The sequence below is a fragment of the Ochotona princeps genome, chromosome 2, assembly GCF_030435755.1.
Source record: "Ochotona princeps isolate mOchPri1 chromosome 2, mOchPri1.hap1, whole genome shotgun sequence".
Taxonomy (NCBI): Eukaryota; Metazoa; Chordata; class Mammalia; order Lagomorpha; family Ochotonidae; genus Ochotona; species Ochotona princeps.
The window spans coordinates 119,403,155-119,429,068 of record NC_080833.1 but is presented as its reverse complement, the minus strand read 5'-3'; the positions used below and the strand labels follow the sequence as shown (position 1 = coordinate 119,429,068).

The following is a 25,914-nucleotide window of genomic DNA, read 5'->3' as shown; positions in this document are numbered from 1 at the left end:
GGATCCCTTCGGGGGAATCTGTATGGTGCTGAATACCTGACCCATTCTCTTGGGCACTGACATCTAAGGTTTCCACAAAGGAAGAAGACACACCCGGAGCTCGCCCAAGGAAGACGGTTCCGAGGGCAGTGCGAAGGAGCTTTGTAAGAAGACAGCAAGAGCAAAAGGGACACAAGGAGAAGAAATGGCACCTAAAGTCACAGACACACAAGCAGGCACAGAAATTCAAACTGCTGTGTGTGCGTGTTTGTTTCTCCTTCCAGGATTAAAACTTGCATCCAGTCCTGTCCCTCAGAAGGAAATTCAAGCACCTTGGAGTACCCCAGCCAACCCACCACATTGTGAAGGTGAATTTTTCCCAGATCAGCCACACGGGCCCAACCAAGTTTACGCTCAAGATCTAATTCATTCCCATTTATAAACCAAACTGTAAAATGTGGTGCAAGGAACTGCGCTCATCGCCGTTACCTTTTGCAACCCAAATAATGTAGTCTCAGATAAAGCGTCTGTACTCTGGGCAGCCAGCAGGCTCTGCAGTGTTGGGGCTACAGGGTGTTAAGGTTAGGCGCCTGGGAAATGCAACATTCTTTCCTGCAGGTTTCCAAACTGACAGTGCAAGCTTCTGCCCTCTCCATGCCTTAGTCACCTCTCACGGCACTGGCAGCAACTGTGCAGCACTGGTCTGATCTCAGTCCCACCACTACAAATACGACTCACTTAAAGACATGATTACCTTCAGGCCTCATTCTGCTCACCTCTTTTGAACTCCAGGAGCCCCAGGGGTCCTTCCAGCGCTATAAAAACGTTCATGATTGTTCAACACTTCATCTACTCCAAGATGTCTGACACAGCAGCCAGACACTCCTGTACCAATATTCCAACGCGAAGTTTCCCAAGGAGGATGGCAGAGGCTAACCATTAATCAACAAAAAACACTGAATTCCTCACAGAAAAAGGACCAAAGACTGGAATAATAAAATCAAGATGTAACTGTAGCAAACTCTCTAACACGTGGAATTTTAGAATCCCAGTACACCTGTGAACTTTAAGAATATATACACAAAACAACAAAGTACCATATGCTTAAACTGTACTTTGGAGATGACATGAAAATAGATTCATCCTTTCTGGGGTCGTTCCATATTATTCCTCCGGAAGTATGACTGGCAGAGGATTGGCTGCCCCCATAAAGATTCGATTCACATTTAAAACGTATATACTAATTATTAACTGGAAACAGGTGACTATTGAGAAAGAGAACAAGAACCGTTACCACACGGCCCAGGGTCTGTGTTCAAGTGTGATGTCTAACGCTTACTCAGCTGGTTTTCAAGGTCACTTCATTTCTAAATGTCCCCATCATCTACAAGTTTAAATCTCGTTCCTCCCCAGGAGAGGTGACCTTAGGGTCACTATCTAGATCCCCAGTGTATACTGGGCATCGCATTAGCAGCACTGGGAACACAGGTCCAGTGCAACAGGATAATGCCACAGAAACACGAGGGTATTCTCTACACTTCTACAGGCCCAGGTAAAGCTTCCCGACAGGCAATTACTAGATGTGCTAGTAAAGAATGCACTGGGAAAAAAATCACCAATTACAGAAAACTAGAGATCCAGCAGGGAGCAAACACAGCACATACTGTGAAGACCTTAAGCACAAGGGGCTCCCAGCCCTGGAAGCACGGCACGAAGCTAAGTTGATCCAGAAAGAAGTTTCGCCGCGCCCGCGCCGCCTGTGCCCCTGGAGCGCGCGTAAAAGCAAAATGGAGGTGGGGCGCGGGCAGAGTCGCCCGCAGCGAAAACCTCGTGGCGCGCCTCATGGCGCCAATCCGCCTTCCTGCTCCGCTCTGCTCTCCCAGGCGCGGCAGCACCTCCCGCCTCAACGCGCTTCCCTGGAGGAGCCGGGCTCCGAGCCAAACTGGAGGCTATTCCACCGCAGGAGATGGTGCCGCATCTTAAAGGCAGTTAGGGGCGCAAAGAAGGCACCAACGGGATTGCAAGGGGGTTGGGGGCTCCACCCAGCTCCATCTGCGGAGAGCGCCCCGGGCAAAGATAAGAGGGCTTTCGGGCCTGGCCGAGCTTAGGAAACAAAGAAAACTGACACTGAGGGGATTCAGACCCCCAGTACCAAGCCCCTCGGCTGCGGACGGAAGACGCGCACGACCAGGACGAGTGCAAGGAGCTGGTACAACTTTCTCATTGGAACCGATCACGTTTTCCTTGAGAGGCGCCAACAGCGGAAGCCCCCATTGATACCTCTGCACCTATTACACCCGCTCCTCCCTTTTTCCCTCCAGGATAAAAAAGCAGGGTCCCCCAGATGGAGCTCCGACTCTTCGGGACGCCGCCTCGCGCATTCGCGCCACGCTCGCAGCCCTCCCGGGCGGGCGTCCCCGGTTCGCTCCGCCCTTAGCGCCCGGGCTGCGCCGCGGGGCGCGCACGTCCACGTGAGACCGGGGGAGGGGGTGCCCCGGGAACTGGTTCGGGGAGGGGGTCCTGCGAGACGCCCTCTCCCCCAATACTAGACTTACAAGACAATAAGCAGCCGCTCTCCCGGCCCCTCCCCCATAGGACTCGGGCCACGAGTTGCCCCGCGGCCGGGTGGGGGGGGGAGCGGAAGGGAGAGCGCCAGCTCTGCCACCGTGGCTGGGGAATCCTGGCTGCCCGGTCTCCCTACCGCGGCGCCTCCCGGCTCGCGCGAGGCTGACACGGTGCTGGAGCCTGGCGGTTCGCGGAGGAGGCGCGCGGAGCACGCGGTGGCTGCAGCAAAGCGACACGGCCCCGGCCACATGCGCCGGGCCCGGACAGGGAGGGTGCGCGACCGCGGCCTGCCATGCCTGCCGTACCTTGCCGCTTGCCGTGCCCCCACTGACGCCGATTAGGAAGGGTTCCCCGCCGTTGGGCTGCTGGTGGTTCTGGAGGGTCTGCTCGCTGTCCCCGGCCATGGCTCGCGCCGCCCCTCCTCCCGCTGCTGTACGAACGGACGCTCGCTCCCCGCCCGCGCCCGCGCCGGCTGCCTCCGCTGCCTGGGCCAAGGCTGCCGCCGCCCGACCCCTGCTAGCCGCTCGGAGCCCGCTGGTGGCGCTGGGTTTCCCGCAGGAGCCACGAGTCCTCCTCTGCCCGCAGCGGCCGGCCCGGTTTACATCCCAGGCAGAGGTCAGCGTGATGCTGCTGCTCCAATCCGGCGGGCAGCGCGCTGCTATTCGCCGAGGCGGAGGCGGCGAGGCGGCGGCCTCAGCCTCCGCCCCTCCCGGCCGCGCCGCCGCCCGCGGTCTCTGGGAAAGGTGCGAGCCCAGCCTCCTCCCTACCCGCCCTTAATTAACCCTTTCTCCGACGCCCTCCGGCAGTTCCCCCTCCCCCAACGCAGGAGAAGCCACCGGCTGCTACGTGATCCTGTGCGGGCGCGCCACCGCCTAGTTCCGACGGGATACATAGCGAGCAGGGGGCAGCTCAGATAATGGAGAGGGCCATCCCAGGCCTGAGAAGCTGAATTAGAGCAAGCTTGGAAGGTGAGACAGAAACAGAGTTAATGCCATCTGCTCGTTGAGATCTTTTCCCTCATTCGCCAAAATAATTTGTCAGCCGTTGGCTTTAGAGATTTCCAGCCTTGGAAACCCCCAAACGCCGTTGGCTGCAACTGGCCTGTCCTCGTGTGACTCCCCGTAGGGAAGGGTGACTGCGGGGCATTTATCCCCTGTCTGGATAACCCTGTCTGGAAACCCAAGCCACCATCTCCCATCCCAAACACTGGGGTCCGTGGAAACATAAGGAACACCTAATGCTGTTTGGCTACGTTGTTGTGAATATCTTAATCCAACTAGTTTCTCAGAGACTAACGATTACAGAACCAGCTCTAGTGATGGAACAGCCTGTGGCTCTGGAGCCTAGTTTCTGCGCTCACATCCAGGTCTATGAGCCCCAATACTTGGTCTCCATGGGCCTCGGTGCTCACATCTGTGAAATGGGAAGAATAATGGCAGTTAAGCCCCAGGTTACAGATTATATGAATCACTCTGTGTAAAGTCTCTGGTGAGTTGTCTATACAGGCTAGACCCGGTGTCAGTGCTGGGGCAGAAACTGGAAAGAGAAGTTTGGCTGGGGCAGAACCAGACTGGTAACTTCCAGGCCCTGCTTCTGTGAACTTGGCATTGGTAACAACGAACTGATGGGGGCCTTCCAGTTCATGGATGAAGTCAGTAGCATTCTCTTACTAAGTTACTTTCCTGGAAAAACCTCACTGAAGAAAATTAAAGCCATCATTAAATGCAAGCATTCTTTTCACTTTTGAACTATTTTAGATTGCCATCCAATGCCAAACTCCCCAGCAGCTGAGACTGGAGCTCAGATGGGAGAGCCTGGTGCCCAGAGGCAGGCGTGTGAAAAGGACGATGGAAACAGTGGTGTGTTGCACCACCCACCTGGCAAGTGGGGGCTTTAGCTGGTCCTTCAGAACATCTCTCTCTCAAAAAAAAAAAAAAAATCACTTCCCCATAAAAAACATCTAACAGACTTGTCCAACCTTCGCACAACTCCCTATAGCCCAAAATATAGGCCACTGCTGGAATTTGAACCCACAGCCAAGGATTGGCATGGGGCTATTCCGTACCTGAAAGAAGTGGAGGATGAGAGAACGCCACAAGCTCCATGACCTGTAGCTAGTCCTTCTTCTAGCTTTTTTCTTTTTTAAGATTTATTTTTATTTTAGAGGCACAGTTACAGAGAGATCAAGATCTTCTGTCTGCTGGTTCATTCTCCAAAGGGAGCTAAGCTGAAGCCAGGAGCCAGGTGTTTCTTTCAGGTCACTGGTGGATGTGCAGGGGCCCAAGGACTTGAGCCATCCTCCACTGCTTGCTCAGGCCCTAAGCAGGGAGCTGGATGAGATGTCACTGTTGCAGGCAGAGACTTAGCCCGCAGTGCTATGGTGCCAGCCCTACGTTACCTTTAATTGGCTTCCTCCCAACTGATGTATGTGTATTTATGTTTTAATTACTATATTCCCAACAGCTAGAACAGTTTCTGCTGGGACCTCAATAAATATTTTGCCGAGTGAGTGAAGAGACACTGCGTCTCATTTCTATATTCTCCAGGCCCGTTCAGCAGCATGGCAGTCAAGAACGAAACGCTCAATGCAGGATTATTAAATAAATGAATGATCACGCAGGGAAGTACTAAGGCACCAACAAGGAAACAGTGTTTTCACCCTTAAGAAAGGTGGTGTTCCTTTGATTATATTCATGCAGCTACTACTCTGATTTCTAAATACTTGGCTTTTCTGCCATACCAGAATATGTGCCTGCATCTAGTCCTGGTGTGTCTAGTAACTAGTTGAACTAACTCAATAGCCCCCTGCCCCTTAATAATAATTGATCTCTGCATGAGTTAATATACAGTAGAGTGCTGTGACAAAACCAAAAAGCCTTCTAGAGCAAGGTCGGGCCTAATCAGCCAATGACAGCCCTCTGCACTCCCAGCTCTTTGTTTTCGCTGTGCTGTCTTCCTTTCTCTTCTCCCCAGAGCTGGCTTGCCTGCCTAGAAGGAAGTTACCGGTGCACGTTTCAGTGATTAAGAACACTCAGCACCGGTGACCTCAACAAGGGCTTTTGCATTTCCGCTCTCTACAAGGCAAGCTGCCTATGCTGTTCCCCATGCTGTGTCATCCTCTCTTGGGAGCCTGATCACCAAATCCCACGGCTAGAGATGTTCAGATCACACTGGAGCCTACGGTAGCAATTACACTGCAGATTCTGAAGTAAGTGATTTTAAGCTGTCTTCCTTCCCCTTCCCAATAAAAGAGAAAAATAAAAATCAACTGTTTTAAATAAATCCAGAGTTAGGATAAACTTGAAGAAATAGGTTTTCTCACTGTGATCTTTCTTTTTATTATTTTTTTGAATACAGATCTCAGCCTGATCAAATCTAGACTGGTTGACGTTTGGCAATGAAGTCAGCATGAGTATGCAACTGTAGCTGTGGCTGAGGAATGTCCTCTCTGCCCGCCTGCCTGTCGTGACCATGGTCTGAACCAGAACTAGACAAAGACCACTGCCTTTGCGTCCAACAGAAACGCACTACCTCTGAGTGCTTCAAGCATCATGATCAATTCCCTGTTCATCTCATTTCCCAACTGTCACACTTCAGCATGTTTCCAAAGCATTTTCTCTGTATTGCCTTTCCATTACTTCCCAGCTTTTGTCAATCAGCAGCTGCTTTGACAGACCCTCGGTGCTGCACTGCAAAGATGACCAGATGGTATTAAAGCCACTTCCTCAGCTAGCTCTGCCACCTTAATCAGTCACACTCTCCCAGGAGCTTAGGCAGCACAATGCAAGTCCCGTCTAGTTTCAGTAAGCAGCAGGGATGTTGGCTCCACCCTAGACCAAGTGAATCCGAAACTCTAAGCTAGGGCTCAGCACTCTGCGTTTTATCAGCTTTCCAGGTGACTCTGGTGCCCAACAGAGTCTGAGAACCACTGATCTACTACATAGAAGAGAAGTACACTCAAGTCGGAAAACCAAAATTTCTATTTACTATTAATTTGCAACCTCAGGGAAGTTAACTTGATTTCCGTTTCTCTAAGTATGAAATGATACCTAGCATGTGAGATGAGTTGTTAAGTATCATTTCCCTTCCCTCCTATTTCTAGCACAGTACATTGTTCCACCATTTAGCGTTCACTGGTTCCCAAAGTATAAACTACTAATCCTCAAAGTCACTTTTTTTTGAAGGTTTCTTTCTTTTTTTTTTTATTGGGAAGGCAGATATACAGAGAGGTGGAGAGACAGAGAGGAAGATCCTCCGTCTGATGATTCACCTCCCAAGCGGCCGCAACAGCTGGAGATGGGCCACTCTGAAGCCAAGAGCCAGGAGCTTCTTCCAGGTCTCCCACGCAGGTGCAGGGTCCCAAGGCTTTGGGCCGTCCTCGACTGCTTTCCCAGGCCACAAGCAGGGAGCTGGATGGGAAGTGGAGGAGGCGGGATATGAACTGGTGCCCATATCCCAGATCCTGGCAGATGCAAGGCGAGTATTTTACCCACTAAGCTATGGGCCCTTCAAAGTCACTTTCAAATGAAAATGAAAGGATGATTTTATCCAGAGTAGGCAAATCAGTACAGTCAGAAAGAACTTAGTAGCTACCTAGTTAGTGGGTGAGGAAAAAGGGGATGACTGCAAAAAAGACTCACAGGGTTTTTTTGTTGTTGTTGTTATTGTTGTTTATTTAGAGAGAGAGGAAGAGTCAGAGAGATAGAGATCTTCCATCCATTGACTTCACTTCCCAGCAGGAGGCTGCACGTGACCAAAGCCAGGAATCAACAACTTTATCTGCATCTCCCACATGGGTGGCAGGAAGCCAAATATTTGGATCATCCTCTGTTGCTTTCCCGGGCACATTAGTAAGGAGTTGAATCAAAAGTGGAATAGTGGGCCATTGGCACACTAGCATAGCGGCTTAAGTCCTCTCTTTCTACATGCCTTGATCCCATATGGGTGCTGGTTCATTTTCCAGTGGCTCCACTTCTCATGCAGCTCCCTGCTTGTAACCTGGGAAAGCAATCAAGGACAGCCCAAAGCCTTGGGACCCTGCACCCATGTGGGAGACTGTGAAGAGCTCCTGGCTCCTGGCTTCGGATCAGCTCAGCACCAGCCATTGCAGTCACTTGGGGAGTGAATCATCAGACGGAAGATCTTCCTCTCTGTCTCTCCTCCTCCCTGAATATCTAACTTTCCAATAAAAATAAAATAAATCTTTAGAGCCCGGTGCAATAGCGTAGGGGTTAAAGTCGTTACCTTGCACACGCTGGAATCCCATATAGGAGCTGGTTTTTGTCCCAGAAGCCCCACTTCCCATCCAGCTCCCTGCTGTTGCTTGGGAAAGTAGTAGAGGACGGCCCACAGCCTTGGGACCCTGCACCCGTGTGGGAGACTCAGAAGAAGCTCCTGGCTCCTAGCTTCAGATTGGCTCAACTCCAGCCATTGCAGCCGCTTGGGGAGTGAATCATCGGATGGAAGATCTTCCTCTCTGTCTCTCCTCCTCTCTGTATATCTGTCTTTCCAATAAAAATAAATTTAAAAATTCACTTATTAAAAAAAATAACTCTTTAAAAAATGGAATAGTGATACTTAAAGCAGCTCCCTTACGGAATGATAGTGTGCCAAGCAATGGCTTAATCTGCTTCAGGATGTCTCCTGTGATGAAGAAAGTTCTAGAATGGAATGTCAGAATGATTGTACAGCTTTTAATGTAGAGAAAGCCACTCATATGTACAATTTAAATAGTGGGTTGTATGGTTTTTGAATTGTAGCCTCAGAAAGCTATAGTAAAGTGCTATCTCAAAGAAGTATAAAAAAATAGGTGTTAGGGTGGGCATTTGGCCCAGTAGCCTACATTGCCACATGAGACCACTAAATCCTCATCGTAATGCCTGGGTTGTCTCTGCAGGATTACTGTGCTTCCTATCCAGTTTCTGGCTAATGTACCTCCTGCGAGGCAGATTAAGGCCCAAGAATCTGAGTTCCTACTGCCAACACGGGAAACCCATTATAAGAGTTCTGGATTCCAGGCCCGCGCAATAAGCCTAGCTGCTAAATCGCCTTGCATGCCTGGAATCCCAAGTGGGTGCCGGTTCACAACCCTGCGGCCCCACTTCCCATCCAGCTCCCTGCATGTAGCCTGGGAAAGCGGTCAAGGACGGCCCAAAGCCTTGGGACCCTGAACCCGCGTGGGAGACCTGGAAGAAGCTCCTGACTCCTGGCTTCGTATCAGCTCAGCTCTGGCTGTTGCGGCCACTTGGGGAGTGAATCATCAGATGGAAGATCTTCCTCTCTGTCTCTCCTCCTCTCTGTATATCTGGTTTTCCAATATTAAAAAGAGTTCTGGGTTCCTGATTCTGGCCTGGGCCATCCCTGACTGTTGTGGACATTTAGGGAGTCCACCAGTGAATAAAAGATCTATCTGTCTCTCTGCCTTCCAAATAAAAATTTTGTAATTTTATTTTCTTTAATCTTTTTTAAAATAATGAACTAGTAGGCTAGGAGAAGAAGGAATTTCTTTTGTTTGTTCTTAAGATTCACTTTTTGAAAGGCAGGGTTACGGAGGGAGAGAGATCTTCCATCCACCATACACTCCCTGAATGACCACAAATGGCCTGAGTAGGCCAGGCTACAGGCAGGGTCCAGGAGCTTCTTCCAAGACTCCCATGTAGGTACAAAGGTCCAAGCACTTTGGCCATCTTCCACTTCTCTTCCAGACACATTAGCGGGAGCTGAATCAGAAAAGGAGCAGCCAAGGCCATCATTACGTCTCAACTGCCTAATTTGCCTGTAAGTACCACAATCCCATATGGGTACTGGTTCATGTCACAGCTGCACATTTTTTGTCTGTTTGTTTTATTTTTAACTGGAAAGCAGATTTATAGAGAGAAGGAGAAACAGAGGAAAAGATCTTTCATCTGCTAGTTCGCTCCCCAAGTGACCACATTGGATGGAGCTGAGCAGATCTGAAACCAGGAGCCAGGAGCCAGGAGCTTCCTCCAAGTCTCCTACACAGGTATAGGTGCCCATCCTCCACTGCCTTCCCAAGTCACTAGCAGGGAGCTGGATGGGAAGTGGAGCAGCCAGGACTCGAACCAGCAACATATGGGATCCCAGCACTTGCAAGGTGAGAATTTGCCACTGAGCCGTCACAAGAGGCACACAGCTCCACTTCTCATCCAGCTCCCTGCTTATAGTCTAGGAGAACAGTGAAGGATGGCTTGAGGCCTTGGAACCCAGAACCCTCATGGAACCCAGCACCCTCATGGGGATTCAGAAGAAGCTGCTAACTCCTGGCTCAGCTCTGGCCATTGTGGCTATTTGGGGAGTGAACCAGCAGATAGAAGATCTTTCCTGTCTGTTTCTCCTTCTCTCTGTTAATCTGCTTTTCCAATAAAAGTAAAATAAAATAAAAATAAATATTTGAAAGAACTGTATGAGAGGATTAGCCAAGGCTCTACCCAGCAGCCATATGGAACGCCAGCAGAGCAGGCAGTGGTTGAACTCACTGTGTCACAACACCAGCCACAAGAAAATTTTAGGAACAGGGAACAAGAAATGGACAAAAACACTTGAGAAAGACTGAGAATTTAAAGGACAATGACACAGAGTTTTGTAACCCTACAAGACATTTTATAAATGCAAATTAGTAATTTTGTTGAATTTACACAACTTCCCTCAAAAAATGATAATAGTGTGGGCATGCATTGTGGCGCAGAAGGCTAAGCAGCTGCCTTCAAGGCTGGCATCCATAAGGACCCCATTCAAATCCTTGTTACTCCATTTCCTGTATAGCATCCTCCTGATGCACCTGGGATGTCTAAAATGCTTGAGCCCCTGTAAGCAGCTGGGAGACCCAAGTGGAGACCCAAATTCTGGCTTTAGTGTGGCCCGACCCATGCATTGCATCCATCTGGAAAGAGAACCAGCATATGGAAGATATTATCTCTCTCTCTCTCTCTCTCTCTCTCTCTCTCTCTCAAGCTCTGTAACTCTGCCTTTCAAATAAATAAACAAATATTTAAACACTAAAAGGGAGGCCAGGCACGATAGCCTAGTAGCTAAATCCTTCCTTCCTTGGCATGTGCCAGTATCCCACATGGGCGCCGGTTCTAATCCTGGCAGCTCCGCTTCCCTTCCAGCACCCTGCTTGTGGTCTGGGAAGGCAGTAGGGATAATCCAAAGCCTTGGGATTCTGTACCTATGTGGGATACCTGGAGGAAGCTCCTGGCCTCAGATCGGCTCAGCTCCGGCCCTTGCGGTCACTTGAGGAGTAAACCAGTGGATAGAAGATCTTTCTCTCCGTCTCTTCTTTGTCTCTCCTTTTCTCTGTAAATCTGCCTTTCCAATTAAAAATAAATAAATCTTGGGCTTGGCGGCGTGGCCTAGTGGCTAAGGTCCTCGCCTTGATCCCATGTGGCCTCTGGTTCTAATCCTGGCAGCTCCACTTCCTCTCTGTCTCTCCTCCTCTCGGTGTATCTGGCTTTGTAATAAAAATAAAATAAATCTTTAAAAAATAAATAAATAAATAAATAAATCTTAAAAACAAACAAACAATAAGGCCTGGCGCGTTAGCCTAGCGGCTGAAGTCCTCGCCTTGCACAAGCTGGCATCCCATATGGGTGCTGGTTCATGTCCCAGTGGCCCCACTTCCCATCCAGCTCCCTGCTTGTGGCCTGGGAAAGGAGTTGAGGACAACCCAAAGACTTGGGACCTGAACCCATGTTGAAGACCCTGAAGAAGCTCCTGGCTCCTGTCTTTGGATCAGCTCACCACCAGCTGTTGTGGCCACTTGGAGAGTGAACCAGCAGATGGAAGATTTTTTCTCTCTCTCCTTCTCTTTGTATATCTGACTTTCTAATAAAAATAAACAAATTTAAAAAAACAATAAAAGGGAGTTGATAATAGTCATATGAATAGTTCTTCAATCTTAGTTGAATCTTAGAAATTCCTCATGCCTCGGGAAACCTTCAGGGCCATTAGAGTTAAAAAAATGAGGGCCCAGTGCCGTAGTGTAGCGCCTAAAGTCCTCACCTTGAACGTGCCAGGATCCCATATAGGTGCCGGTTCTAAAACCAGCAGCCCCACTTCCCATCTAGCTCCTTGCCTGTGTGGCCTGGGAAAATAGTAGAGGACGGCCCAAAGCCTTGGGACCCTGCACCCATGTGAGAGACACAGAAGAAGCTCCTGGCTCCTGGCTTCAGATTGGCTCAGCTCTAGCTGTTGTGACCACTTGGGGAGTAAACCATAGGATGGAAGATTTTCTTTCTTTTTTTTTTTTTTTTTTTTTTTTTTTAGGATGGAAGATTTTCCTCTCTGTCTCTCCTCCTTTCTGTATATCTGCCTTTCCAATAAAAATAAATAAATTCTTAAAAAAATGTTAATAGACAAATTTTACCTCAATGAAGGTTTTTTTTCTTTTTTTCTTTTTTTTTTTTTTTTTGCTTCTTATCCCGGGACATACCTTCTACTGTGATTATAAAAAGAAGCTGAGGGCCCGGCAGCGTGGCCTAGCAGCTAGAGTCCTTGCCTTGAACACGCCAGGATCCCATATGGGTGCTGGTTCTAATCCCTGCACCTCCACTTCTCATCCAGCTCCCTACTTGTGGCCTGGGAAAACAGTCGAGGACGGCCTAATGCTTTGGGACCCTGCACCTGTGTGGGAGACCTGGAGGAAGTTCCTGGTTCCTGGTTTCGGATCGGCGCAGCACCGGCCGTTGCGGCTCACTTGGGGAGTGAATCATCGGATGGAAGATCTTCCTCTCTGTCTCTCCTCCTCTCTGTATATCTGACTTTGTAATGAAAATAAATAAATCTTTAAAAAAAAAAAAGAAGCTGAGATAAAGTCAATGATTTAGTCTGCATCCAATTAGATTAATTAATTCCCAGCAGTTTATTTGTTTGTTGTTCCAAAGGCAGAGTGAGAGAAAGGAGAAAGAGTTCTTTCACCCACTGGTTCACTCTGCGAAAGACCACCTCAGCTTGGGCCAGACCAGGCCAAAGTTGGTAACCAAGAGCTCCGTTCAGTTCTCCTCCCATGGATGTCAGGGGCCCAAGTACTTGGGACATCTTCTGTATCATCTCAGGAACATTAACTGGGAGCTGGATTGGAAGCAGAGCAGCTGGGACCTAAATCAACATTTCAATATGGGATGCCAGCCAGCACTGCAAGGTACAGATTAACCTACTGCACCCTGCTGTCAGACCTCAAGGCTGTTTTAGTCACTGTGTGCAAAGCTGTTTAGCTTTGTGCTGTTAACAGGTCTTATTCTAGACCCTTGTCTCACCCTTCAATTCTTTTCCAATTCCCAAACTGAATCTCCAGTATCCCACTGTCCCCAGTGACTCGCTTGACCTTTCCCAATTTGCTCCACAGTCACCTTCCCTGCAAATAATCTGCCTCCTCCCGCTGCCTTGGACTGACACCGCATCACACCCCTAGGGATATATGAAAGCAGGTGGTACCAGCCTGACTAGATTGAGACAAAGGAGGTACCTAAGGCACAAAAAGTGAGGAGGTGGGCCCGACAGCGTGGCCTAGTAGCTAAAGTCCTCGCCTTCAATGCACCGGGATCCCATAGGGGCGCCAGTTCTAATCCCAGCTGCTCCACTTCCCATCCAACTCCCTGCTTGTGGCCTGGGAAAGCAGTCGAGGACAGCCCAAAGCCTTGGGACCCTGTACCCGCGTGGGAGTCCCGGAAGAGGTTCCTGGCTCCCAGCTTCGGATCGGCATAGCACCAGCCGTTGTGGTCACTTGGGGAGTGAATCATCGGACAGAAGATCTTCCTATTGGTCTCTCCTCTCTGAATATCTGACTTCGTAATAAAAATAATAAATAAATCTTTAAAAAAATTTTTTAAAAAGTGAGGAGGTGAAATCCAGTATGTGGCTCAGCTGGTAGAGCGGCAGCCTGTAATGGCTTCCCATATGGACTCCGGTTGCAGCCCTGGCTCCTCTGTTTCTGATTTAGCTCTCTGCTAATGAGCTTGGGAGAGAAGTAGAGTATGTCCTAACTGCTTGGGCCCCTGCACCCACATGAGAGACCTGAACAGAGTTCCAGGCTCTTGGCTTCAGCCTGGCCCAGTGCTGGTCATTGAGGACATTTGGGAAGCAAATGACCCAGCAGATGGAGGTTCTCTCTCTCCCTTCTCCGCCCTCCATCTATAACTTCATCTCCTTGTACATCTCCCTTCCAAATAAATAATAAATCTTAGTAAAATAAAAAGGTGGGGAGAGACAGGCATGATGACTCAGTGGCTAAATCTCCGCTTTGCATGCATTGGGATTCCATATGGGCACTGGTTCTAATCCGGGTGGCTCTGCTTCCCATCCAGCTGTCTTGTGGTTTGGGAAAGCAGCAGAGGATTGCCCAAGGCCTTGGGACCCCGCAGCCACATAGGAACCCAGAAGAACCTCCTGGCTTCTGGCCTTAGATTGGCTCAGATCCAGATATTGTGGACACTTGGGAAGTGAAGCAACAAAGGGAAAATCTTTCTTTCTGTCTCTTCTTCTCTCTGTAAACCTGCCTTCTTCTCTCTGTATATCTGCCTTTCCAAGAAAAATATATTTTAAAAAATTTTTTAAAAAGACGCAAGGAAGTGCAAATGCAGGATAGGCCTTAAAAGGCAGCATCCCAAGCAGTAAAGGCTTGAGTAATAAGATTCCTGCCACTTGCTTGGGAGACCTGAATTGAGTTCTTGGCTCCTGGCTCTGGCCAGGGGTTGTTGTGGACATTTGAAGTATTTAGCAGCTGAGAGTCTTCTCTCTGTCCCCTTTCCAATAGACGTTTTAAAGGAGCACCTCCTTCAATTTTAAGCTCTAGATACTTCCCTAGCCTCACCCTGGTCGCAGTCCTAGCAATTTCTCAACAGAAGCAGAGGCTAATGCTGCTGGTGGCATCCATTTCAGAGCAATAGTTGCATCACCTGGTGAGTGTCCTTGAGCCTGGCGGCCAAGAAGAGCAGCTTGCCTCCCTCTGGGAGAATGCATAGGCATGTTTTACACAGGAGTATTGTAAGTTTTAGTGCGGAAGGGTTCAGAGATCCCCAAAAATCCATCTATGTAGTGCTACAGAGGTTAAGAAATCCTGGTCTAACTAGAAGAACCGAGGACTGCTTGGAGAAGAGCACAGTTATGCAAGTTGTCCTTTCAGGGTCATGGAAGAGGCTGGCTTGATTCCTAGGTGCCACTCCTGAGAATCTTGCGCAGATCATCAGGGCTGGGGAATTACAAAGGCTCCAGAGGAGTGAAAAAGGTATGTATCAGGGCTTGGCAGCATGGCCTAGTGGCTATGGTCCTCGCCTTGATCCCATGTGGCCGCTGGTTCTAATCCCGGCAGCTCCACTTCCTCTCTGTCTCTCCTCCTCTCAGTATATCTGACTTTGTAATAAATAAAATAAATCTTTAAAAAAAAAAAAGGTATGTATCTCTGGATAGATAGATGTATATATTGTGTAGGAGCTCACATGGAGGGGCTTCCCAAGGCCTCCTGACAATGGTACATATACTTCAATTCTTATATAGACAAAAATATTTTGTATCTTAATATCAAAAAATTAAATGGGCAACATTTTTAAAGGTATATTAAAATATTCACTTGATGCAGTTGAAAGAGAATGTTTATCACAGTTAACTTTGTGTATTTATTTATTTATTTATTTTTTAAAGATTTATTTTATTTTTATTACAAAGTCAGATATACTGAGAGGAGGAGAGACAGAGAGGAAGTGGAGCTGCCGGGATTAGAACCAGCGGCCACATGGGATCAAGGCGAGGACCATAGCCACTAGGCCACGCTGCCGAGCCCTGTGTATTTATTTGTAAAGAAAAGTCTCATTAAAGATCTTCATCTAGCTGTGCATTCCTTAGATGGCCTCAAAAGCTATATCTGGGCCAGGCTGCAGTCAGGAGCCAGGAACTCTATCCTAGCCTCGTACATGGGCGGCAGGGACCCAAGTGCTTGGGGCATCATTTGTTGCCTCCCACGCACATCCACAAGAAGCTGGATCCGAAGCAGGGCAGCCAGCACCAACTATCTGCCATGGGATACAAGCATTCACAGCGGTGGCTCAACTGCGCCACAAGGTCAGTCCATGTTTTATTTGTTTGCTTTGCCTATTTTTAAATTTATTTTAGAGACAGAACAACAGAAATCCAGAGAGAGAGAGAGAAAGATCTCCCATCTGCTCGTTCACTCTCTAAAGGTACACAATAGCCAGGTCTGGCTCAGGCCAAAGCGTGGCACTTAGAATACAATCCAGGGCGTCCTCATGAGTGGCAGGAACCTCATCACCTGTAGCATCTGGAATGGAAAATGAAGCCAGAACTCAAACCCAGACACTGCAACATGGAATGCAGCTGTCCTAAGCAATATCTTAACTGCTGAATCTTACACATACCCTTCAATCTCCAAATAAAAACTCTTGGACATGGTGTTTTGCTTTGTTTCAGGCTGTGAATCCATAAAGCAGAATACAAGTGTAGACAAATTCAATATGCTGTTAAATTATAATAGGGCTACAATGGGATGAGAGAATGACTTTTTGAACAGGTCATCAATAGCCTAATCAGCTCTAGTCGAATGTTTAACACCTCTTAGAAAAAAATATTTTCCCCAGATTTTCTTGTTCTATTCAACTTTTAAGACATAAAACAATTCCTCCTAGTGGGTCGTCTTATATCAATTAGCACACCCACTTCCCTGTACTGTCTGTTAGGACTAGTCAGGTCTTTCCATTTTTATAAGCATTGGCCATTAGCTTTCCCAGATTCTTAAAACGCTGCAGCAAGTTTATCCTGTCCGCTGGAATCCTGGGGGTAGGGTGGGGCATTAGATTTTCTGTATTGAGCAAGTGCTCTCACATTGCTGAATTCTTGCTGACTCAATCTTCTATTCTGGATCCCTTGATTAAGCATCTTTAAGTATTAATCCCAGGGAGGGGTTGACATTTTATGGCACAGCAACTTAAGCTGTTACCTGAAATGCTGGTTTCCCATATGAGCACTGGTTCAAGTTCCCAGCTGTTCCACTTGCAGTCCAGCTCCCTGCTAACATAGAAGGCCGTGGGAGATGGCCAAACTACCAGGCTTTTGCCACCTACATGGGGAAGGACAAATAGTAAATAAATTATAAAGTAAATATTAATTCCAGCAGTCCTTCCCTAACTGCTCCTGTGTGTTGCAATTCCTTAAGTATGTAATGTCATTCTCCCTTGTTTGGCCCAGCACAGCCAGAATTACTAGCTTGGTAGCTGGGAGAGAAGGTGGCCCCTGTTACCAGCACAGTGGAAATGTTAGCTCTTACTAGAGATATGGCTACCTCTAAAAGCCCAGAGGACCCAGGAGCACAGGGGTTACAGAGCCAGCAACTTCAAGACATTAGTCCAGATGTCCCATTGGTGTTTTGAGATGCTTGGTTTTCAGCATCAGGTCCCCGATGTTCATTTAACACCCATCTAATACGTCTGAAGCCCTAAGACTCTGAACAACCAGCTCTTCAGCTTGTTGCTCACATATGTCTGTCTTCTTACTGGAAAAGATCGGGAAGTTACCAGGTACATTCTCAGAACCACACACTTAGCCATTTAAGTCCTTTTTTATTTACTTGGTTTTTATCATTTAACTCCTTGTTGGCAGTGCTCCATCCCATATGACCCCATCCGATCAGCAATATCACAACTCAGTAGCTAGCCAACTCCACGGTTTCTGTAATTTTTAAAAAAGATTTATTTATTTATTTGAAAGAATAATAGAGAGATGTTTCAGCTATTTGTTTGCTCTCCAAATGACTGTAACAACCAGAGCTGGGCTGGTCCAAATCCTTGAGCCAGAGGCTTCTTCCAGTTATCCAATGTGGGTAGCAGGGGCCTCAGTACTTGGGCTAACTTCCACTGCTTTTCTGGGTACCTTACAGGAAGAGGGATCGGACGTGGAGCAGCCGGTGTCCGTATGGGATGCCAACACTGCAAGCAAAGGCTTTACCTACTCCAGGGCAATGGTCCCCTCCCCACATTTTGGAAAGACCTGAAATGCTGCATCTGCCACAACATACCTTTCCACAGGATTTCCCTCCAGTGCTGACACTTTCCCAGGTCACCACTTGTGAAATCTCCAGCAATCAAACTGCCACAATGTGCCATGACATTCTTCCAAACGTGGACAGTATAAAACAGGACAGTAGGTGAGCTGGGTCCAAAGCTCCCATCTTACTACTTATTTATTTGAGAGACAGACTCCCCAAAAGCCCACAGGACTTGGACAGGGCTAGGGCTAAAATTAGAATCCAAGTTCTACCATATGGAACCCCAATCAATTGAGCCATCACCTGCTTCCTCACAGGATCTGCATGAGCAGGAAGCTGGAGTTAAGATCTGGAGCTGGCAATGGGAGCCAAGTACTCCCGTAACTCTGATATGGGACATGTGCATCTTAAGCAGTTTCCTGACTACTAGGTGAAATGCCCACCTATGGAGCCAGATTGTGGAACAGCAGATTAAGGCGGTGCGTGAGATGCCAGCATCCCTTCTCAGAGTCTCGGCTCCAGTTCTGGCTGTTCTGATTCCAACTCAGTTCCTTATTAATGAGCCTGGGAAAACAGCAGATGATGGCTCAAGAATTTGGTTAAGTGTATTTCCTGGAGACAGACGTCTCTGAGGCATTTTCCTTAGCCAGCACCTACTGAATGTGAAGTACTGAGATCTCCAAGCAAGACCGTTGAGTTTTGTAGTCCTTCCAGTTATGTCATTTATTAAAAGATTCATTTATTTTTATTGGAAAGGCAGATATACAGAGAGGAGGAGAGACAGAGAGGAAGATCTTCAATCCAATGCTGATTCACACGCCAAGCGGCCTCAATGGCTGGAGTTGAGCCAATCTGAGCCAGAAGCCAGTAGTCTCCTCCGGTATCCCACGTGAGTGCAGGGTCCCAAGGTTTGGGGACATCCTCAACTGCTTTCCCAGGCCACAGGCAAGGAGCTGGATGGGAAGTGGGGCTGCCAGGATTAGAACTGGCACCCATAAGGGATGCTGGCACATTCAAGGCGAGGACTTTAACCATTACACTATTGCACTGGGCCCTCATTTTTTAAACTTTTGTATTTCAAGGTCCTTTAATGTGATGTGTATATTTATAATTAGCATATATTTATATATTCTCTTTTAAGGATTTATTTATTTTTATTGCAAAGTCAGATATACAGAGAGAAGGAGAGACAGAAAGGAAGATCTTCCACCCGATGTTTCACTCCCCAAGTGACTGCAATAGCCAGGAGCCAGGAACTTGCCTCTGGGTCTCCCACTCAGATGCGGGGTCCCAAATCTTTGAGCTATCCTCGACTGTTTCCCAGGCCACAAGCAGGGAGCTGGATGGGAAGTGGAGCTGCTGGGAATAGAACCAGCGCCCATATGGAATCCCGGTGTGTTCAAGGTGAGGACTTCAGCCATTAGGCCACCACGCCGGGCCCTCTATATTACAGTGGAGGTGGAGCCAGTACCTGGGACCTGGTATTTGGCAATGTAGTTTTCAATTTTTTTTCAAAAAATATTTGTATTGATGTGGATTTCTTTTTGAGAGTCTGTTTGGCTTTATTTTGTTTTCAGCATCTTGGATTTGTCATTCACTGTCCATTAGGACTCCATTGCTCTAATTTAGCTTATAATTGTGCTGTTTCCTTAAAAACGATGAATCATTTTTTTCTTGCTGCTTTCAAGAATGTTTATTCTTCATCTCTGGCCTTAAGAAGCATCTTGATATGTCTAGGTATGGTTCTCCTTTCCTTTATTCAAATTAAGTTTCACTGAACTTTGTGGAAATCAAATTTTTCCCTGAATTTGGAAAGTTTTCTTATTGTTTCCTCACTTTAACATTTTCCCTATCCTTTTCTCTCCAATAATTTTGAAATTTTCATTGCACATAAACTGCAGTGCCTAACTCAAAGGCCTGCAAGCCTCTATTTTTTATTTGATTTTAAAATTTATTCCGGTACAATAGTGTAGTGGCTGAAAATCCTCACCGTGAATGCACCGGGATCCCATATGGGCACCGGCCCTAATCCCGGCAGCTCCACTTCCCATCCAGCTCCCTGCTTGTGGCCTGGGAAAGCAGTTGAAGACGGCCCAAAGCCTTGGGACCCTGCAGCTGTGTGGGAGACCCGGAAGAGGTTCTGGGCTCTGGGCTTCAGATGGGCTTAGCTCTGGCTGTGGCAGCAACTTGGGGAGTGAATCAGCAGACAGAAGATCTTTCTGTCTCTCCTCCTCTCTGTATATCTGACTATCCAATTAAAATAAATCTTAAAAAAAAAACTATTCTTTGGGTTGAATGATTTCTATCAGTCTATCTTCAAATTTAATGCTTTTTTCAGTCACTTAAGTTTGCTGTTGAGCACATCCACATGAAAATTCTGGATGTGCATGCCCAGCCTCTTGCTGAACTTGCGTGCTCACTTGTCCTTGGACACATTGATAGCTTCATGGCGCAGTGCTGGTGGGGGCGAAGCCGCACACCCCCTGATCATGTCTCGCACAAAGTTGGAGTGCTTGGTCAGGTGCTCGTGGCAGTGGCTGTGTCTTGGCCTGCAAATGTTCTTGGTCACCTGGTGGCCCTTGTTGAGGCCCAAGGCCATGTGACAACACAGAACCATGGCTGACACTCTCCAATAAAGGCCAAAGAGGAAAGCCAGGCCTATTATTATTATTATCATCATCTTCATCATCATATTATTGGCTCACTCCTGCTGTTGTGGCCAATTGAGGAGTGAATCATCAGATGGAAGATCTTCCTCTGTGTCTCTCCTCCTCTCTGTATATCTCATTTTCCAAACAAAGTAAATAAATCTTAAAAAAAAAAAAAAAGCAACAATATGGTAGAACAAATTGTCTGCTGCTGTACAGCTTACTCTGCCCCAGCAGCTCCACGGCATGCTGGCAAACCGTGCATTCCCGACGTCCTCAGCTCAGTGCCCTGCTAATTGCTGGAAAGTCCATGCTATTTCATCCCCACAGGGCATGCAGTATGCACCTTTTGCAGAAGTGAAACCCAAAATTGAAAACTTTGAAACAAATGAAAATTTCATATCCAAATTGCTTTTTCTTTTCTTTTAGATTTATTTATTTTTATTACAAAGTTAGATATACAGAGAGGAGGAGAGACAGAGAGGAAGATCTTCCGTCCGATGATTCACTACCCAAGTGAGCGCAACGGGCTGGTGCTGCGCCAGTCCGAAGCTGGGAAACAGGAACTTCTTTCAGGTCTCCCACATGGGTGCAGGGTCCCAAGGCTTTGGGCTGTCCTCAGCTGCTTTCCCAGGCCACAAGCAGGGAGCTGGATGGGAAGTGGAGCTGCCGGGATTAGAACTGGCACGTATATGGGATCCTGGTGCGTTCAAGGCAAGGATTTTAGCCGCTAGGCCACGCCGCCGGGCCCCAAATTGTTTTTCCTTAAGAATTATTTCCCATTTGTATGAAAAGCAGAGCTACAGAGATAGGAGAAACAGAGAACCTTCCAGGCCCTATTGGTGAATTTTAACTATATGTAAAGAAGAGTTAATGCCAAGATTGTAACTCCATTGGAGGGGGAAGAAAAAAAATAGGGAACATCACACATTTCATTTTATGAGATCATCTTTGCTTAAATATCAAAGCCTTACAGCACATTATAAAGTAGCAAATTTGAGATCAACATCTCTTATGAAGATGAAATGCAAAAATCCTGGACACTGTTTCAACAAAACCTGGCAATATATAAAACGGATATCACAAGAAAGATTTGTTTATTCAAAAATGCAAGTTTGCATCAGTATTTTTTAAATCCACACATCAAATATTCTGAGATGGCTATAAAGTTTTGTGCAATGAATGCTATATCTGTAGATATGGATTGCTTCTGGGACAAAAAGAGGTGAAACCCTTCTAAATTTAAAATACTCTTTCTTAAATTCCCTATAGCAGTGTTTCCCAAAATATGTTACTTTGAACAATGATCCAACATGGAAACAAAGGGCTTGGAGCAAATAACTTTGAGAACACCTACATACTACACTTTACTCTCACTTTGATATTTTTGAGAGCCACATCATGTATTAAGGTAATAAGTATCCTGGAATATATTGCAGTATAGACACTAACATATTTTCCCAGAGTTCATGAACCACAGAATCTTATGTTGTTATCCTGTTACCCAACAACAAAGCACTACAGTGTTGCATGGCATTCACACTAAAGAATGTTTCTCTAGGTTCACCAAATATCCATACACCAGATTCTCTCTCTCTCTTTCAACATTTTATTTAAAATTTTGAATTTTATCATACAATTCTGTGTAGTCTGGGATTCCTTTTCCCCCAAATTCCACCCCCCAGACTGATTTTTCCCATAATCAAAACAGTACATTTCTTCATAAAGACTTACAATTCCATCAGTCTGTTATTTAAGCGTTCCCCTACAATACTGATACAGACAACGTCAGACAGTCTACCATCCCATTGTCTGTATATATCTAACACTTTCACTGGGAGTCCATATTTTGTTTGGAAGTAAGGATGCATGTTGCATTGTGTCTTCACATCTGGATATGGTAGTTTGCATTACTCTCACTATACATTCCAATTTGCATGATGGTTTTCTATTAGAGAGAACAGATGGTATTTTTCTTTTTAGGATTGACCTATTTTCACTGAGTATAATGGTTTCTAGTTAGGACCATCTAGCTGAAAATGGTATAATTTCATTCTTTTTAATGGCTGAATAATATACCATTGGGTAGATGTACCTTTAGCCACTCCTCTTTAGACAGACATCGGGATTGTTTCCATGTCTTTGCTATTGTGGATTGTGCTGCTGTAAATATAGGATTACAGATCCCCTTCTCATATGCAGTTTTCAGTTCCTTTGGGTATATTCCTAGGAGTGGGATAACTGGGTCATATGGCAGGTTTATTTGCACTTCTCTAAGCACTCTCCATACTGTTTTCCATATTGGTTGTACTAGCCTGCACTCCCAGCAGCAGTGAGGGAGCGTACCTTTCTTCCCACATTCACGCCATCATGTGTTGTTACTTGAGTTCTGAATGTAGGCCAATCTGACTGGAGTTAGGTGGTACTCAAGGTGGTTTTTTTTTTAAATATTTATTTATTTTTATTGCAAAGTCAGATATACAGAGAGGAGGACAGAGAGGAAGATCTTCCGTCCGATGATCACAACAGCCGGTGCTGTGCCAATCTGAACTTCCTCTGAGTCTCCCACACAGGTGCAAGGTCCCAAGCCTTTGGGCCATCCTTGATTGCTTTCCCAGGCCACAAGCAGGGACCTGGATGGGAAGTGGAGCTGTCAGGATTAGAACCAGCACCCATATGTGATCGTGGCATGTTCAAGGCGAGGACTTCAGCCACTAGGCCATCGTGCCAGGCCCTCAATGTGGTTTTTATTTGTATCTCATTGATGGCTAGAGAGCCTAAGCATCTTTTCATGTCTGTTAGCCATTTGAATCTGTTCTTTTGAAAAATGCCTGTTTATTTCCTTTGCCCACTTTTTCTACAGAGTTTTTTTTTTAAAGATTTTATTATTATTATTATTGGAAAGCCAGATATACAGAGAGGAGGAGAGACAGAGAGGAAGATCTTCCATCCGATGTTTCACTCCCCAAGTGACCCGCAATAGGTCGGTACGCACCAATCCGATGCCAGGACCAGGAACCTCTTCCGGGTCTCCCACACGGGTGCAGGGTCCCAAAGCTTTGGGCCGTCCTCGACTGCTTTCCCAGGCCACAAGCAGGGAGCTGGATGGGAAGTGGGGCTGCCGGGACCAGAACTGGCGCCCATATGGGATCCCTGGGCTTTCAAGGCAAGGACTTTAGCCGCTAGGCCACGCCACCGGCCCTCTACAGTTTTTTTATAAATTGTCCCTGGATTTCTGAAGCTTTTTAAAATCTTGCATATTAGTCTCCTATCACTTGTGTAGTATGCAAAAATTTTCTCCCATTCTGTTGGTTGCTTCTTCACTTTGTTAACCACTTCCTTTGCTGTACAGAAGCTTTTTAGTTTGATGTAGTCTCATTTGTTTATTTTGTCCTTGACTGCCTGTGCTTTTGGTATCTTTTCTAAGAAATCTTTCCCCATTCCTATACCTTGTACAGTGCTACCTATGTTTTTCTCTAATAGTTTAATGGTTGCTGGGTATAGATTTAGGTCCTTGAACCATTTAGAACTGATTTTTGTATAATGTGACAGCTATGGTCCTGCTTCTTCATTCTGCAGACTGCTATCCAGTTGTCCCCACAGGATTTGTTGAATAGTCCAAGCTTTTCCCCTGGATTGTTTTCAGTTTTCTTGTCAAAGATTAGTTGGCTATACATGTGTGGGATCCTTTCTGGTGTTTCTATTCTATTCCATTCATTTTCTTCTCTGTTTCTGTACCAGTACCAGACTGTTTCGATGACCATTGCTCTGTAGTATGTCTTGAGGTCTGGAACTGTGATTCCTCCAGCTTGATTTATTTTTCAGGATATCTTTGGCTACTCATGGTCTCTTGTGTTTCCAGATGAACTTTTGTATCTTCTTTTCTATTTCTGAAAAGCATGTTATTGGGATTTTGATTGGGATTGTGTTGAATCTGTATATTACTTTTGGTAATATGGTCATTTTGATGATGTTGATCCTGCCAATCCAGGAACATGGTAAGTTTCTCCATTTTTCAATATCTTCTATTTCCTTTTTTAATGTTTATAGTTTTCATCATAGAGGTCTTCTACGTATTTAGTTAGCTTAATTCCTAGGTATTTAAGATTCTTCTCTGCTGTTTTCTTTTTTAAAGATTTTATTGTTATTGGAAAGCCAGATATACAGAGAGGAGGACAGACAGAGAGGAAGATCTTTCATCCGATGTCCCACTCCCCAAGTGAGCCGCAACGGGCAGGTACGCGCCAATCCGATGCCGGGACCAGGAACCTCTTCCGGGTCTCCCACGCGGGTGCAGGGTCCCAAAGCCCTGGGCCGTCCTCGACTGCCCTCCCAGGCCACAAGCAGGGAGCTGGATGGGAAGTGGAGCTGCCGGGACCAGAACTGGCGCCCACATGGGATCCCGGGGCGTTCAAGGCGAGGACTCTAGCCGCTAGGCCACGCCGCCAGGCCCTTCTCTGCTGTTTTAGGGGACTGTACTTAAAATTTCTTTCTCATCCATGGAATTATGTGTGTACACTAGTGCCATCAATTTGTGTTCATTTTTTATCCTGCTACTCTGCCAAAGTCTCTTATGAGTTCCAATAGTCTCTTGACTGAGTCTTTTGGTTCTCCTATACAGAGAATCATGTCATCTGCAAATAGAGATAATTTTAGTTCCTCATTTCCAATTTGGATTCCTTTAATTCCTTTTTCTTGCCTAATAGCTCTGGTAAGGACTTCCAATACTATATTGAAGAGTAGTGGTGACAGGGACATCCCTATCTAATTCCAGATTTTAATGAAAAGGCTTGCAATCTTTCCCCATTTAGAATGATGCTGGCATTGTTTTTTTCGTAAATTACTTTGATTGCTTTGTAGAATGTTCCTTCTATGCCTATCTTGCTTAGCGTTTTCAGCATGAAGTGGTGTTGGATTTTATCAAATGCCTTCTCTGCATCTATTCAGATGATCACATGATTTTTTATGTTTCATTTTATTGATATGATGTATCACACTCATTGATTGGTGAATGTTGAACCATCCCCGCATACCTGGAATGAATCCCACCTGGTCCGGGTGAATGATCTGCCTCATGTACTGTTGGATCTGTTAGCTAGTATTTCGTTGAGGATCTTTGTGTCTATATTCATCAAGGATATCGGTCTGTAGTTCTCTTTTTCAGTTGTTTATCTGGCCTTGGTATTAAGGTGATATTGGCTTCATAGAAAGGGTTTGGAAAGATTGCCTCTCTTTCTATTGTTTGGAAAGTTTGTGGAGGATTGGGGTAAGTTCTTCTTGAAATTTTTGGTAGAATTCAGCAGTGAAGCCATCTGGTCCAGTACTTTTCTTGGTTGGGAGGGCTTTAATTGCTGATTCAATCTCAGTTCAAGTATAGGTCTTGAGATTGCAAATTGCTTTTTGATTCAATTTTGGTGGATTCTATGTGTCCAAAAATCTATCCATCTTTTCTAGGTCTTCTGAGTGCTTTGCATGTAGTTGCTTGTGATAGTTACTAATAATTCTCTGGATGTCTGATGTATCTGTTGTTACATTTTTTCTTGTCTCTGATGCTATTGATATGTATCTTCTCCCTCCTTTTTTTTTTTTTTTTTTTTTTTGATTAATTGGACTAGTGGGGAGTGTATTTAGTTGATTTTCTCAAAGCACCAGCTCTTTGATTCATTGATCTTATGTACAGTTCTCTTGGTCTCTGTTTGGTTTATTTCCTCTTTT

General features: G+C 46.3%; 1 protein-coding gene across 3 annotated transcripts in view; it reads right to left on the bottom strand.

The window, feature by feature from the left end:
• The window catches only part of UCK2 (uridine-cytidine kinase 2), an 85,097-nt gene extending 67,434 nt beyond the window's left edge, over positions 1 to 17,663 (bottom strand). The window contains exon 1 of one of the 3 annotated variants that reach the window (XM_058660573.1): positions 17,582 to 17,663. Coding sequence is in view for 2 of the 3 variants with exons in the window: in XM_004589147.2 (XP_004589204.1) it covers positions 2,850 to 2,948 (99 nt within the window). In the remaining variant the exon portion in view is untranslated. Of the gene's footprint in view, positions 1 to 2,849; positions 3,308 to 16,507; positions 16,628 to 17,581 lie in introns of those variants that run through there. The other 2 variants (XM_058660572.1, XM_004589147.2) reach the window with 2 other exon arrangements.
• Positions 17,664 to 25,914: the final 8,251 nt, after the last annotated feature.